General features: G+C 43.5%; 1 protein-coding gene across 1 annotated transcript in view; it reads right to left on the bottom strand.

Annotated features, from left to right (window-relative positions):
- The window catches only part of MAP1A (microtubule associated protein 1A), a 150096-nt gene that overhangs the window by 16039 nt on the left and 117135 nt on the right, over positions 1-16922 (bottom strand). Inside the window, 2 exon segments of the mRNA XM_030189637.1 lie at positions 5392-11908; positions 11911-14163. Of these exon segments, the coding sequence (XP_030045497.1) occupies positions 5392-11908; positions 11911-14013 (8620 nt within the window). The 5' untranslated portion in view covers positions 14014-14163.

Here is a 16922-nt window from a genome sequence, read left to right as displayed (position 1 = left end):
AAATTGTGAGTATGAACTTTCACTCTTCCTTTCTGTTGGGTTTGTGTCGTTTGGGTTAGTGCACTTGCGGCGGTACACTATTTGAGCAGCCTGTGTGGGAGTTTGTCTGTGGTTTTGGGGACAATATCGTTGAGCCAGCACGGGAGTGAATTTGGCGTGGTTTTTTACAGTATTTCTCTTCAGACAGCAGCACCTATTTTGATCACAGGCTGCAATAATGGATTGTTTTTTCTCATTTTTTGTCTTCACAGTTTTCAGGCCATTGTGGTGTGCATGGCGCTGGTTCCCTTGATTGGAAGAGGTTTTTTGTCTGCCCTTGTGGTTTCGAGTTTCGGTTCCTTCTCACATAGCGAATTCCCGCAGAGAAGAAGCATGGACCTTGCTGCTCCTGGGTCACTCTTGGCTTCTTGACTGCTCTCTTCAGTGACCTTCTCCAGGTCATTTCTCCCGGCTGTGTTTTCAGTCTGCAGCTCACTTCTCTTTCTCAGGCCTTGGCTATGCTGGCATGGGTTGTCTTCTTTTCCTGGTGGAAGAGTATTTCCTTCTCACCTTGAGCTAAGGGACAACATTTCCTCATGGTTGCCTGGCCTGCTCTTTCCTGGCTGCATATGCAGCCTTTGGCTTGTACCCACACTTGTAGGGTCATTTGCTGCCCTCTGCTATGTTTATTCCAGGTAATGGATTGCGGGGTTCCTTGTTTTGGTAGGTATGGCTCTATGTGACTTGGAATGTATTTTTTTCCTTCCTGAGGCATGGCCATTTTTCTTCTCTCTGATGTGGGGGCAGCTGGCGGCTCATGTCCACATGAGCATCTAGTGGTGAGCTGCTGTAGCGGCTGCCTTTGGTGCATGTCAGTCATCCCAGTATGGCCTCTCTAAGGTGGCGATCCCATGCAGTACTGGGAGCCTTAGACTCATGGTTGTCTGACCTGTTTTTTGGTCCGTTGCAACATTGTCAGCCTTCAGCTCCTGACTGCATTCGCGGACTTCGACTTCAGCATAGCTGGCATCATATTTCGGCTCATTCTATTTCTTTAGAATTCTGCTTGGCTCTAAGCCTGTGGCACAGTCTCAACCTATCCTGGGACTCAACTCTATCGTGCGACAAAATCCTCCCCATCTTACGCTGGAGTTCTCCTTTGTGCCTTCATGCTTGAACTGGCTCCATCTCTGCATAATCAGCATGACCCAAGCACGGCATTTTTTGCTTGGTTCCATTGCTAATTTAGAATCCTGACAATGTTCTGTGCAGATCCATTATTCATGAATTGGAGTCAAGGGTGACTCTCAGCATGGTCCCACCATTGTTGCGTGTAGTGGTATCCACATTTCCATTTCCATTAATCAACTGTTGATTCTTCCATTCTTCAGGAGAAAAATCATCCTGGGAGTTTCCGTCTGCTGCTTTATATCATGGTTGCTGTGGGCCTTTCTGGTACCTTCAGGCCACCAATGAATGTCTGGGCATAGTCTCCCTCCTTGCTACTGGTGGGCCCCAGTCGAAGCAATTCAGCCTCATGTGCAGCCATAGCTCGCTGGATTCAGGATCATATTGCTTGGGCGTATGTACTCTGGGTGCGTCTCCTCTTCATTTTCTTCTATGAAAGTCCCCTACGTGATTCTTGTGACACACATTTTCCACATCTTGTCCAGTTGATGGTTTCAGCTAGATCTAAGACATCCTTTGGGGCATTATTTCTTTCCGTGGGGTGTCTGGTTCCCACCCTACTTATGGACTACTTTGCTACATCCCACAAGTCTCTGGATTCGTCTGCTGCTGATGACAAGGAAGGAAAAATTATCTTACCTGATAATTTTCTTTCCTTTAGTCACAGCAGATGAATCCACCCTTTCATGCGGTTGACACTATCAGTTCAGTCTGTTTCTCTGCTTAGGTTTCTTGATGTGGTTGCCTATGCACAGTTCTGCTAGTTGACAGGTTTATGCCTCATTTCTGTGAGGAGGGAGAAATGTTTGCCTTATTATTCCTTCTGCTTTGTTATGAGAAATACCGACTGACGAAGGAGAATACCATGCTATGTGGCAGAGTTCAGTTTGGTACTCCCTATCTCCACCTGCTGGCAGATGGTCATAACCCACAAGTCTCTGGATTCATCTGCTGTGACTAAAGGAAAGAAAATGATCAGGTAAGATATAATTTTTCCATGTGTATTGAAATAAATTAATATGAATGTATGAAATGAATCAAAAAAAATGTTTGGAAATCATGGTACAGGTCTAAAATTGATTTGAAAACTATCTCAAAAATTTTGACATGGACATCTCTAGTAAGAACCATGAAATGCTCTCCTGTCAAGAGCTGGCAAGATAGTATTAAGAAACTGTTTGTCTACTTTGTTTATTCATTATATTTTGTATGTTATTTAAATTTCTATTTTTGTTTAGTTTTGAGTAGAGAGGTGTGGTAGCCGTGTTAGTCCACTCTTAAAGGTTATCAATAGAAATCAAACAAAATAAAACATGGAAAAGAAAATAAGATGATACCTTTTTTATTGGACATAACTTAATACATTTCTTGATTAGCTTTCGAAGGTTGCCCTTCTTCGTCAGATTGGAAATAAGCAAATGTGCTAGCTGACAGTGTATATAAGTGAAAACATTCAAGCATTACTATGACAGTAAAATAGATACCATTGGAGATTCTACATGGAATGTTGCTACTATTGGAGATTCTACATGGAATGTTGCTATTCCACTACCAACATTCCATGTAGAAGGCTGCGCAGGCTTCTGTTTCTGTGAGTCTGACGTCCTGCACGTACGTGCAGGACGTCAGACTCACAGAAGCAGAAGCCTGCGCGGCCACATTGGTGATCTACAAGGGCTGACTTCTACATGGAATGTTGCTAGTGGAATAGCAACATTCCATGTAGAATCTATAGAAATCAAACAAAATAAAACATGGAAAAGAAAATAAGATGATACCTTTTTTATTGGACATAACTTAATACATTTCTTGATTAGCTTTCAAAGGTTGCCCTTCTTCGTCAAAGAAGAAGGGCAACCTTCGAAAGCTAATAAAAAAATGTATTAAGTTATGTCCAATAAAAAAGGTATCATCTTATTTTCTTTTCCATGTTTTATTTTGTTTTTTTAGTTTTGAAAATTTTTCCTATATTTTATTGCTTTTAACTCTACAAATCACGTTAGACATTCTCTTATGGAGGCCAGGAAAGCAGTTTAGACATATTTTAAACAAACAAACAACTAACTAAAGAGTATAAACACATTATCAGTGAGATGTGATTATAAGTTGGATATTTCTGTATGTTTTACATGAATCATTCCTTAAAAAATTGCAAGCTCAGCTCTGTATAGATTTTATTATAATATGACAACAAATAAATTACTGACTGGCTGGCTCAGCTGATTGGACTATAAATAATATTGCACTCACAAAAATACTGTTCACAAAGCAGCATGGGAAACTGTATTCAGAAGGCCAAAGATATTATCAGTAAAAGTTGCTGCTTCTCCTTTTTAGCCTCTAGAGTTGAAGATGGATGGGAGCTGAGCAGTGGCATAGCTATGGGGGGGCAACGGGGGCCTGGGCCCCCCAAAAATAGATCTGTGCCCCTGGGTTGGCTGGCGGGGGTTCCCAACCCCCGCCAGCTGAAGCGTTTGTTCTAGCGCTGGTTTCTGGCACCGCCGCATTTCCTGCCCTGCTCTGTTTTCCCTTCATATCCGGCACACATGTTTTAGTGAAACTGAGCACGTGCGCACGCTCAATTTCATTAAAACGAGCATGCTGGACATGACGTAAGGGGAAGACAGAGCAGGGGCAGGAAATGCACCCCCACCAGCCAAGGCGGTGGTGGCGGTGCTTCAGCTGGCGGGGGTTGGGGATCCCCGTCAGCCAAGGTATGTGTAGCAGCAGCGGCGGTGGGTGGGTGGAGGGCGGTGGGGGGTGGGGGCGGCAAGGCCTCACTTTGGGTTCTGGCCCCCTCCCACCTCAAAGTCTGGCTATGCCCCTGGAGCTGAGGCTGGATCTGGATGGGGATAGGACCATGGCTAGGAAGAGGAGAATGTAAATATCCAAGCAATTTTTGAACTGAGAAGGAGTGCTGTAGGATCAGAGGAGCCAACAACCGCCATAATTTATAAGAAACTGAAAGTATGCCTGAAGGTCGAGTGACTGCAGGACAGGTATCAAGGATCCCCACATGAACAATAAGGGAGTTTAGTGGCATGGTGTCCATAGAGCCTTGGTTCAGGAAAAAGATTGACATGAATCAGGGAGTTCAAATAAGAGACAGAAAAGCATATAAGGAACTGTGGAAGATTTATTATATCTGAAAAGAGCAGAAAGTCCTGGGTAATTCACAAAATGCAGGTTAAGGGAGAAATATGGTAAAGTTTTGTAAATTTTTAAGAGGGCCTGGCAAGATGTTTCATGCAAGAAGACTGATGGACTATGAAAACCATAAAAGTTTGATGGTATATATTGAAATTGGTGAAGAGTACATAATAATTACTGTCCAGGAATTAAGACCCAGGAGCAGTCTGTCACTGAGTTAATGGAAGCAATATTTTTTAGTTATTAATTGCATATTACCATCAGTTGTGGGAAAGCAAAAGAATTAGGAATAGATGCACATTATGAACTGTGAGAAGGCAGCAATATGATGGGTAAAAGTCTTTTTTCAGTTGCCTATCTTACTATACCATATCCTATATAATAATTCTCACCTCCAACGTTCTGACTTGCCTGGGACCGTGGCTCATTCCAAGTTGGTCTGCTAGGCTCCGGGGGAAAAAAACATGCCTCACAGCTGATCCATGTCCAGAGGAGGGTTGCTGGACATGGGTGGCTAGAGGGGGGGCAGGGGAGAGAGGAGGGTCACTGGACATGGGTGGCTGGAGGGGGGCAGGGGAGAGAGGAGGGTCGCTGGACATGGGTGGCTGCAGGGGGGCAGGGGGTCACTGGACATGGGTGGCTGGGGGGGGCAGGGGAGAGAGGAGGGTCGCTGGACATGGGTGGCTGCAGGGGGGCAGGGGGTCACTGGACATGGGTGGCTGGAGGGGGGGCAGGGGAGAGAGGAGGTTCGCTGGATATGGGTGGCTGCAGTGGGCACAGGGGGAGAGGAGGGTCGCTGGATATGGGTGGCTGCAGGGGAGAGGAGAGTCGCTGGACATGGGTGGCTGCAGGGGAGCTGAGGAAAACCTTGCTAGCGCCCTTCATTTGTGTCAGAAACGGGTCTTTTTTACTAGTAGTATAATAACTGAACAGGAAAGTCGGAATTGGTAAATAAGGGTCTATGTGCTTTGAAATTGAGACTCAAAACATGCCACTACTTTCTGTGGATCATAGAACAACTGCTTTTTAACAGAGAAATTACTCAGATATGAGAATTTTCACATCACCTCTTACCTGGATGTGTCTTGATGCCATTAGATACAGTTTTGCCAGGGTTGCTGTGGCTGATTCGAGAGATCTCATCCTTCTCCTCACCTCGAGAGGGCTGTGCTAATGGACTCCGTGGTTTGGACTGTTTCTCTGCTACATCTTTTTCTTTTTTCACGGATGTGCCTTTCGGTGACTTCTCTGTTTCTTTTGTCATCTGCTTTGCAGGTATTGGGGAATGTTTACCTTTAGGATCTGTTTTCCTAGCAGGTGAAGATGATTTGGGTCTATTCAAAGGCTTCCTCATCCCTTTATTTTTTTCTTTTAGATCTTTTTTAGAAAGTTTTTCAGTTTTACTTATATTTTGATCATGTATGAGCATCTCAGGATCCACCATGCAGACGTCTGGGTGAGGGGGATGAGGATGAGGATCCAGAATTGGCGTAGGTTGAGGGTCATGTCCTGACCTTGAGCCACCATGATGAGAACCACTCATGGCTTTGTCCACAGGAAGGAAATCTGCATCTTCATCAGAGTCCATTGCAGCATCAGCTGTTATAGATGGACACTCTTCTGTTTCAGGAGGGACGTCTGAGTCTGACTGGGAGGTACCAGAGTCACTTACAGATGTTGAAGGAGTCTGCTCAACCATTTTCGCTTGTGCAACATGGCTGCTAGGGGTATGATGGGCCACTCCTTTCACTGAAGGGTGACCTTCATCCTGTGAGAAATCACTGTCCTCTGACAGATCATGTGGACTGGGGTTGATAAAGGATGGAGATAACTCACCCTTCCTATGTTTAAATTCACATGAAGAATACTTTTGTTCATAGACACGGGTGGCTCCTAAACATGGCTCAATTTCATGTGAGGCATCTCCATGGTCCTCATTTCTTCCTCCTGTCTGTGCATCTGGAATAAAAGGTTGGAATGTATGTTCAGGAGACATCAGTGTGGAAGGACGTTCTTGTTTTTCAGTGTCTTCTCCAAAATACGAAGAAACACACGGGTCAAAATCTGGCAAAGTCTTTACATGTTTTCCTTCCAGAGTACTAAACACCTCCTTCTGTGCATACTGCATGCTTTGAAAGGCCCGTGGACTTGTGCTTACTTCTGTAGGACCATTTGCCGTAGCTGCTCCTTCCTGAGGGACAGGAAATGATGTCAGGATATCAGGTAGTGCTGCCACGCCTGGATGCTTTTCAGTGAATTGTGATTGGTGCTCCAGGCTGGCTGCACACATTTGATCTTTTGCTTCAGTAGCTACTGGTGCAACTGATTCTCTTTGGCACTCAATTCTGCATGGTAGGGTGCTGTCATCCATATCATATGTGCAGGTGGATTCACAGTCTTCAGCAGAGATATGATCCTCAGGGTCAGATGGATATCTGTTGACAGAATCAGCTGGAGTTAGTGGAGATACATCCCACAGGTTCCTAAGAGATGGTTCTGCTGCCACATGAGATGAAAGCATTTGTGAGTAGAAACTTCCTGCTGTACTCTGTCTCACTGGTGTGGTGGCTTCAGGTGACGCTTCTCCTGAAAAGGTGTGTGACCTATCTTTTGTGGGCTCCTGGTGTGAAGTCTTTGCCTCTGGACTTTTGGAAACCTTTTGATCTTCCTCATAGGGGCTTAAGGGTGAAAATCTAGTAAAAGAAGAATCTAAGCTGGTAACATGTTCAGAAACCTCTAAATACTCATCCTGTTTTCTTTTGTGAGAAGATGGGGAGCCAACAATATCTGAGAAAACAGACTTATCCCCTGTGAAGGCCGAGGACTCAGACTGGCACACTGAGGACTCCTCATGCCAGAACACAGCAGACTGCCTGGGTTTTTCACTGTACTTTTCAAATTCATAAGAATGTAATTCACTTCCAAAACCAGCTTGTTCTGAGTACCTTTCTTGTTCTTCTGTACCAGCAAAACAAGTATCTTTTTTTTGTCTGCCCAGTACTGGTTCATCTCCCTCATTCTGTTTCTCCTCAGTTGTTTTGAGCTGAAATTCTTGAGTGCATTTTTCAGCATAATCACTTTCTTGGCCTAAACAACCCTCTGTATCAAAAGCAAACCCTCCCTTTCCGATATGCGATACATAATGATAGCCAATGGTGTTGTGCTCTTCGTCCTTTTCTTCTTCCAGTTCTTGTACAGGAAGCGCTGAAGTTGTATGGCTAGATTCTAGGTGTTTGGTTGGGAGAGCAAATTCTGATGTGCTTGTTCTCTCCACCTCTAAGATATCTGTATACAAGTTTCTTCCACAAGGTTTTTCTATAGCCCCATAAGAAGCTGTGGATTTAGATTCTTTTTCAGATTTTTCATTAGCACCCTTTTCTGTCTCAGAGTCACTGGCACTTTCTTCTTCTAGCTCTGCCTGCTCATAGTAAAGATCTTTGGCTTGTGGTTCCTTTGGTGATACAGGCCTGCAATGTTCACTTGCTGAAAAACTGCTTTTATCCTTATGGGTTGTTTCAATATAAGAATCCACTGTTCTTTGCTCAGCATGATTTGTAGTGTCCCTTTGTAGTGAATGCTCCTTGCCGCCTGGAGATGATTCCTGTGATACCAAGACAATCCTTTCTTTTTCAGTTACTACTGTCAACTCACTCAGGCTCCCCTTCTTTTCCTCAAAACCTTCACTAGTATGATCATCCTCTTCCTTATCTGCAGGAGATGAATATTTTTCATGGACATCTGTATAATTGAAAGCTGTTGATTCTACTTTGTCTTTGGGGGAAACTGGGGATGAGAGTTCTTTTTCAGTGCAAGTGTGTAGACATGATTCTTCTTCTTTTGCGGAGATATGATAGAGCAATTCCTTCTGAGTTACCTGTGCATTTTCTGTCCTAGAGGTCTCACCTGACACTACAAATAATGCTTCTGGCTTTTCTCTATCAAGGTAACTTAGACTTTGTGAGTCTGTTTCTTTTACAATGGGGCTCAGATGTGTAGCTCTAGAAACAACTACCTTTTCATAAATGTCAGCATATTGAAATGTTTTTTCATGTGGGTACGGTGTCGGCTCTCTTTCTTCAACTTTGGGCTCACTTAGCTCTGTCTCAGGTGAATATAATTCAAAATGACTTGAAGGTTTCTTAGAGTAGACCTCTCTGTGAAAGTTTAGTTCTTTGAAAGAGTCTCTCTCCTCTTGTCTGATTAGCAGTTCTTCTTTTTCATCATGGTAATATTCTCGAACAGGAGAATGCACACTTTGTTTTGATAAAGCATCACTGTCCTTTAAAGAAGAGTCAACATATTCATATGGACTTGTTGAGTAAAGATAAGGATATCCTGCCTCATGGTCGTCATCTTTTCTTAAATCACTCTCAGCCTTTCCAGTGAGAGATTTGCTTTCTGCATCCTTTTTGTGCAGTGCTTCATCAGATTCCCATTCTTCTGTTTCCATGTGCAGGTTTTTAGAAGTCAGCATCTCTTCTTGTTGTACAGAATGTTTACTTTGGTTTATTGAGAATAGGATTTCTGGTTTAAGAGAAGTTATATCTTGCTCTTGGTCTTCAGTTTCAGCTACTGCTGGTGGAGGCAACACTACTGAAGCTTCTTCCAATGATTTGGCATATATATCTGGGATAGCTTTCTCTATATCTTCCAAGTAAGAAGCTTCCTGCTTTGTCATAAATGCTACTTCAGGAGGTATTTTCACTTTGCTTTCCTCCTCTTGCAAAACTACAGATTTTTCTGATGGTACCTGAAAAAATGGAGGCGGTGACGGGGTCTCAGATGTGAACTTTTCTATTGTACAAGCTTCTAATGAAAGGTCTACAGAGTCTTTTAATGCAAATGCTTTTGTAGTTGTTGGTAACTTGAAATGAATATCTGTATCTTCCAGCGTTGGCTTAGTGCTATTATCCCAGACAGCATCTTCTTTGTAAGTAGAAGATTCTGCTTTTTCAAGGGATTTTTCCTCTTGAAAGTAAGAACGTTTTGATTCACCTATTTTATTTTCTAACATTTCAGGAGCAGATCCTTCAGACACATCAGACTCCTCATCTTCTCTGAAGTAGACAGAAGATTTACTTTCATAATCTTGCACTTCATCCAAGAAGGTGCTTTCTCCTGCCTCTGTGTACCTCATTTTATGTTCTTCATCTGTCACTTTCTCTAACTCTTTCTCTATTCGCTCTCCAGTAAACCACACTCTTTTTTCAGTTGCTAACTCTTTAAAATAAATGGCTTCCATGTCTATAGATTTTTCATCTTGTACAGCTTTCTCTTCTGGAAAAGGTTCTTTAGCCAAACTTTCAGGATAGTTTTCCTGAAGGGAGATCTTCTCTTTGGCAGTTTGTGATATAGTATCTGCAGAAATTTCTGTGGGAGAAATGTCTGGTAAATATTTTTCCTTATCAGGACTATGTTCTTTGAATGAAAAGGATTTTGTATCAACGGGGCTGCTTTCTGGAGAAGAAATATGTTTATTCTGCTCACTTTCAACTAAAGCTTGTTCTCTGTAGTGAAATGATTTAGTATCTTCTGAGTATATTTTTTCTGCAGGTATTGATGTTTCCATACTGATAGCCCTTTCAGTAAAATAACAGTATGTTGTATCATGTGGAAACAGCTCTCTACTTGAACCCTGTGGGAACATTTCTTCATTTGAACTTGGTGCCTTTGTTTCATCTTGAATCTGGAGGTCTTCAGTTTTTAAGGGAAAAATGGGTCCATATCCTGAAGAGAAAGGGACTTCCATGCAGCTTTCCAATGATTTTCTGATTTGTTCTGGGCTTTGCTCTTTAAGGTGTAGTGACTCTACATCTTCTGAAAGAACTTTTACAGTGGAAGCCAGCTCTTTAGAGCACGTGGTTTCTTTAGACAGTAATGTCTTTGTCTCTTTAAAATAATTCTCCTTGTCAGTCTCAGGAGACCATTCATGGTAAGGAATGGGCTTTTCATAGTGGTCATCCATATGAGATGTCAGGATTGTTTCTTGGTCAATGGATGTCAGAGCTTCAGTACAGGTGGCCAGCTCATGATCTTCATCATCTTTACGTAAGGACTCCTCAGAAAATGGCAATTTGTCTTCTACAACAGGCTTCTCCTTCATAATAAAAGGAGATGCCTGTTCTGTCTTAGATACATGTTCAGATGAATGTATTTGATTGTCATTAAATATTTCCAATTCATCTTCAGGTATTTTAGGAACAGCAATTGTTCTTATGTCATCTCCTTTTGCAAATATATCTGTCTTTTCAAACATCTCTGCATGCAAAGTGGTAGAATTATCCTCCATAGGAGACTGATGGAAAGGGGTATGGCCAGCACTTGTGGGACCAGACTGTGTTGGAGATGCCATTCTAACAGTGCTATCATCAGGGCTTAAGCATCTTTCCTCAGATTCTCCATAGCTTGGATCTTCATGAGACAACTTTCTTTCTTCACTAGATAACAGAACAGTAGCTGTCATTTCTGTGGAAGCTTCATTTAAAACAGCAGTTGGTACAATGGATTGAGAGAACAACAGAGAGTTATAATGTTCTTTTACGGGCACTTCAAAATTCGGAGTTTCATCCTCTTCTTCCTCCTCCTCCTCCTCCTCCTCTTCTTCTTTTTCATGGCCCATCTTATGAATGTTAACTGTACTTACTCTCTCTACTAATGGTTGGAAGTCTTCAGAAGGTGGAGACTTATAGCATTTGTCTTCTTCTAATGATGAAGTTGGAGACATTGTGCCAGCTGAGGGTAGATACTCTATACCTTGAGTTGCTTCGGTGCGAGACGAAGGAATACTGTTGATTGTATCTAACAGCAAAGAGCTCTTTCCAGTCTCCTCTGTTTTTGGAGCTGTAATAGAAGCAAGAGATTGATCCTCTGCTACAGATGTTGCAAAAGAAGAAAGTTTGTCACATTCAGTAATAGATGTGGCAGAGGAAATATGCTCCTCTTCAGCCAAGGGGGCAGCAATGATATTTGTGGGATACACAACAATTTCAGGTTCTTGGTCAACATAGTGCTCAGGAACCATCTCAGAAGTGGGAATAGCCTGAATACCATGGATAGACTCAAAAGACCCTGGCTGATCAGGCACAGAAATATCATAGGCAGCAACATCATACTTTAAGTGGGGAATTTTTTCTTCTTGCTCATCATGTATTTCTTCATCGGAAATGGTTTGTTCAGTCTCTGAATAGCCAGGAATGGTTTCATCTTGGATATATGAAATGTGTTCTGCTATTGTTCCTGATGCCACAGGTACGCCACTCATGTACATTGATCCCTTTGTAAATTCTTTTTCATATAACTTTTCTTTGCCATCATTTTCCTCTGCCTCTTCTGCAGAACCTCCAGACTCATATATATCCCTTGATTTTACTTTGGAGGTGTAGACTCTATCTTCATCTTTGTGGAATAGGTACATTTCCTTAGTTTGTGCTTCCTCTTCTTCTTTTTTCATATCTATTTCTTCTAAATTTGTCTTTTCTGTTACATTTCTCTTTTCTCTATTCATTTCTTCCCCTGCTTTCCTACCCTCAATGAATTCTGTATATTTCTCCATTTCATCTTCCTTCTGTTTTCTGTCAAATGCAAAATTTCCTTCTCTTTCTCTTCCTTTGGTAGTTCTTCCTTGATGTCAGAAGACTGTTGTTTCCATGTGGGTGATGACACCATGTCTTTTTTGTCTATGGTTTCTGTATCATGATCTTGTGATACTTTTTCAATTTGGTCCTGCTTCGTAACTTTTTCCTCTAACTCTCCTATCTCAAGAGGTTCCTCCATAGCTGCCCCCTCATCTTCAAATTTCTCAGTTAGTTCTGCAATCTCCTTTGTTTCATGAATTACCTTGTCTTCATTTGGTGACTCTCCTTCTACATCAGTAGTAGTGATTCCCTCATCTGGAGACTCAAGAGGAAATTTATTTTCAGTTGTTTTTCCTGCTAATGTTATATCATCATCAAATTGTCTTTGGTTCTTCAATATATCATAAAATTTCATATCTACAGTTTGGGGTTCCTTTATGTCAAGATCACCTGCTTCTCTGCTGGCTATATCCTGAGCAACCTTCAGCTCCAAGTCCTCTTCATGCTTCAGTTCCTCAAAGTCTTTGGTGAGATCCTCAGGTGAAGACAAAACTGACCTCTGTTTTACCATATCAGTCAAAATGGGCTGTTTCTCTACAGGTACCTCTTCACCTGGAATTGTTTTCTGCTGAGCCAGGGTTTCCATTTCAACTTTGGGTTTGATTTTTTCTATTCGTGGTTTACCTGAAAGTTTCGCTTTGTGTAAAGTTTTTCTTACTTCTGGTGTAAAGGGTCTCAGATCTGGTTTTGAGATTTTTTTCAGTTCTGGTTTTGCTTCTTTCTTTTTTTCTTCTTTTTTTACATCTTTTTTCTCCTCTTTTTTAATGTCATCCTTTTTAATATCTTTTTTATCTTTCTTCATTTCTTTCTTTTCCTTGTCCCTTTTCTCCTCTAATTTAGACACTTTATCTTTGAGGTGCTTTTTTCCTGATTTTTCTTTTATAAGTTTTCTCTTTTCTGCCCTCATCGCATCACTTGATTCTATTTTTATCTTTTCTACTTTAATAGGTTTCTCTAGGATTCTTTCAATAGGTTCTTTTATCTTTTTATCAACTTTGGACTCTTTTACTGGCTCCACTTTGAGCTCCTTAGTCACTTCTTCAGACACTTCTTCCCTTTTTCCTGGCTTCCCTAAAACTAGTTTTGGAGATTTAAGACTTTCTTTACTGTCTGTTCTCTGTCTAATCTTTGTCTGTCTCAGAATGGAAGAAGGCATGCCAGATGATACTTCTTTTTGGGTAGCTATTGGATACCGCAGAAAATCTAAGTGCTTCAGTTTCTCAAGACCTTCCAAAATTTTATTTTGTGGAGCATTCCCTGGGAATAAAACGCGTACAATCTTTTCTGAGGGGCTTGCTGGAACCCACACCACCAAAGCTGTAATAGATGTGAGATAGGGAACCGAAATTTCTCCCTCTTTGCCGTTTGCCAAAATAATACCAGTCTTTGCTTTGCTGTTACCAGCCCATTTCTGCATCAGAAACTGCATTTCTTTACTGTCTTTCACAGGGTTTAAGATATACATATCCAGCCTCCCAACCCCCATTTTGTGAAACAAAGTAATAGGTTCAATGGTGTTGCTAACTACCCTATAAAGAGGTTCTGACTTAATACCAAGTTTATTCAGGTACTGTAATGTCAGGCAAGCCTCTTCAATGCTTCTTTTCACCTTCATGGTGGATTCTGGCATCTTGAGCCTTTCAGGGACATTAAAGAAAACTACACCGAGCTCTGGAGAGATAAGATTTTTCATCCAGTCACTGTACGTAGTGGAACCCTGAGATTGTTCCTCATCTTGCTCAGCAATTTTTCTCTGAAGAAGCCCATTAATCCCAGGTAGATTGTCTGCACCAATGTGTGTAAGGAGTACAGAATCAATCCTGTCCAAGTGCCTAACCAACTTCCAAAAGCAGGACTTCCTCTCAGAGCCTCCATCTACCAGGATGTTAAATCCATTGACAGCAAAAAGAGCAGAGTCTCCCCTCCCTCCAGGGAATATGTAGCAACAAGGTTTGGATAACTTCAAAAATCCACCAGATGTTGGAGGCTCCAGAAGATCAAAGGGAGATGGTACATCTATTGTCTCAGAGACGTACTCTGCAAACTCGGAGACCCCGTCCATCTTAGGCAAGATTGGGTTGGGGTTGAGTTTGTAGGTAATTATATCCTGAAAACTGGACTGCCCGAGGTTGTTCCAGTCGCCCTCTCCCAAACAGGATACAGTGAAAGAAGCCTTGATTTCTGGGTCAGTATTGCTCAGCAACTGGCAAACCTAACAAAACAAAAAAGACAAGGAAACAGGTTACATTTAGGAACAAAAGAGAAACACTGGGCAACTCTTTTTTTTTTCAAATTTAAAGAAACAATATTGTGGCAATGTACAGCTCTGGAATATTAGGCCACAAATCAAAAATCATATGAGTCATTTTAAAAGCCACACATGCACAAAAAATATAGGTATATGTGCACATAGGGCTTAGTTTTAATTGCCAGGACTATACGTTAATAGAAAATATGCACAGAGAGCTTATATGTACATAATGTTTCTTGGGAGGAGTTGGAGATTGGTTTGGGGGGATTCTACTTATAGCGCTGAAAGTTAGTTCCCTGACCCAGGGCCGGTCTTAAGGCGAGGCGGCCGCATAGCGCCTCGTGCTCAGGGGGGCCCCGCGCCTCAGGATGCCCCGCCCCGACCGCCCAAGCACCACTCTCCCGCCCTCCCAAGTTCAACAACGCGCGACGGCGACGTGGTGGGGGCGGTCCGCCCCAGCTGTGAGCGGGTGGTGGTGGGGGTGCTCCGAGTCCGCTCCCGGCGCTGCTCATCCTGTCCTGCCTTTAAAAACCCAATTTGAAGCGCTGGAGTAACAGGCAGCAGCGCCTCGCGTCTGCCCTTCTACTAAAAATCTCTTCGACGACATCATTTGGCCTTCCCACATTGAGTCCCGCCCTCCTCTGAGGTAACTTCCAATTACCGCGAGGGTGGACGGGACTCAATGTGGGAAGGCCCAATGACGTCGTCGAAGAGATTTTTAGTAGAAGGGCAGATGTGAGGCGCTGCTGCCTGTTACTCCAGCGCTTCAAATTGGGTTTTTTTTAAAGGCAGTGAGGGTGGTGGGCCTGGGCGGCAGGAGAATGGAGCTGGTAGGTGGGGAGGGACTCAGATGGGAGAAGGGTGTGGGGCTCTCAGGTGGGGGAAGGGTGGGGTGGGGAGGGGGTTCTCAAATGGGAAGGAGACTGAGGTGGGGAGGGATTCATGGATGGGAGAAGCAGAGGGGGGTGGGGAGGGGGTTCTTGGATATTTGAAGGGGACGGGTGGGGAGGGGACTGGGGTTCTTGGATGGGAGAGACTGGGGAGGGGGTTCTCGGATGGGAGAAGGGGACGGGTGGGGAGAGGACTGGGGTTCTTGAATGGGAGAAGGGGACTGAGGTGGGGAGGGGGTTCAAGGATGGGAGAAGGGGATGGGGAGGGGGTTCTTGGATGCTTGAAGGGGACGGATGGGGAGGACTGGGGTTCTTGGATGAGAGAGACTGGGGAGGGGGTTCTCAGATGGGAGTAGGGGACGGGTGGGGAGGAGACTGGGGTTCTTGGATTGGAGAAGGGGACTGAGGTGGAGAGGGGGTTCTTGGATGGTTGAAGGGGACGGGTGGAGAGGGGACTGGGGTTCTTGGATGGGAGAAGGGGACTGAGGTGGAGAGGGGGTTCTTGGATGGTTGAAGGGGACGGGTGGGGAGGGGACTGGGGTTTTTGGATGGGAGAAGGGGACTGAGGTGGAGAGGGGGTTCTTGGATGGTTGAAGGGGACGGGTGGGGAGGGGACTGGGGTTCTTGGATGGGAGAAGGGGATTGGATCTGAGAAGGGGCAATATGGGAAAATGGGGGCCATGCCTGGGGCTGATGGGAAAATGGGGTATGCGTGGGTCAGGTGGGAGAATGGTTCTGAAAAGGGGGGCCCTAATACAAGGCATGTGGATGAAGGGGGCTGGAACTGGGGGCTGAAAAGGAGGTTAGGTGGGATAAGAGGCTGGAGACTGAAAAGGGGCAGGGGCTGAAACTGGGGACTGGGGGCTGAAAATGGGACAGGGAGAAGTGGCTGGGGGGCTGAAGCTTGGGACTGGTGGGAGAAAAGGGCTGGGGCTGAAATGGGGGACTGGTGGGATAGTGGGGCTGGAACTGGGGGCTGAAAAAAAGGGGCGGAGAGAGGGGCAGATCCTGGATGGGGGAACAAGAGGGAGGGCAAACCCTGGATGGATGGGAGAGGGAGGCCAAATGGTGGATTGAAGGAGCAGAGAGAAAGGGCAGACAGTGGATGGAAGGGATAGAAAGGGCAGACAGTGAATGGATGGGGGAGAGAGAGAGGGCAGACGGGCAGATGGTGGATGGAAGGGGCAGAGATAGAGGGCAGATGTGGATGGGGAAGGAAGAGAGGGCAGACACTGGATGGAGGGAACAGCAGAGAGGGCAGACACTGGATGGCAGAGAGAGACCGAAGACAGATGCTGGATGGAAGGAAGACAGTGAAAAGAAGATGAGGAAAGCAGAAACCAGAGACAACAAACTGTAAATAAAATATATATTTAAATTTTTTTGCTTTAGGATAAAGTAGTATTGTAGATATGTTAATAAATGTTTATAATAGAACATGCAAACAAGGTAATCTTTTTATTGGACTAATTTTAATACATTTTGGCTAACTTTCAGAGAACAAAACCCCCCTTCCTCAGGTCAGGATAGGATACTGTAACAGTACTATACTGTATTGACCTGAGGAAGGATGTTTTGGCCTCTGAAAGTTAAATATATTAGTTGTATAAAATGGTATTTTATTTTCTATATTTGTTTTATTTCTATTTGTTAATTTGTAAAGTGGTGATTGGTATTTGTTAGTTTTTTTCAAATTTACATCTGCTGTCTTTATATTTTGCACAGTACTAGGGGACATTATCTGTTTCTGTGGTGTTGCATTGTATGCAGAGTCTGGCATCTTGGGGTTTCATTTTATTTTTTGTCTAAATAGAAAGTTTATGATTACTT

Source organism: Microcaecilia unicolor, chromosome 1, assembly GCF_901765095.1.
Source record: "Microcaecilia unicolor chromosome 1, aMicUni1.1, whole genome shotgun sequence".
Taxonomy (NCBI): domain Eukaryota; kingdom Metazoa; phylum Chordata; class Amphibia; order Gymnophiona; family Siphonopidae; genus Microcaecilia; species Microcaecilia unicolor.
The sequence above is the reverse complement of the archived record's forward strand: the minus strand, read 5'-3'. Positions and strand labels throughout refer to the sequence as shown.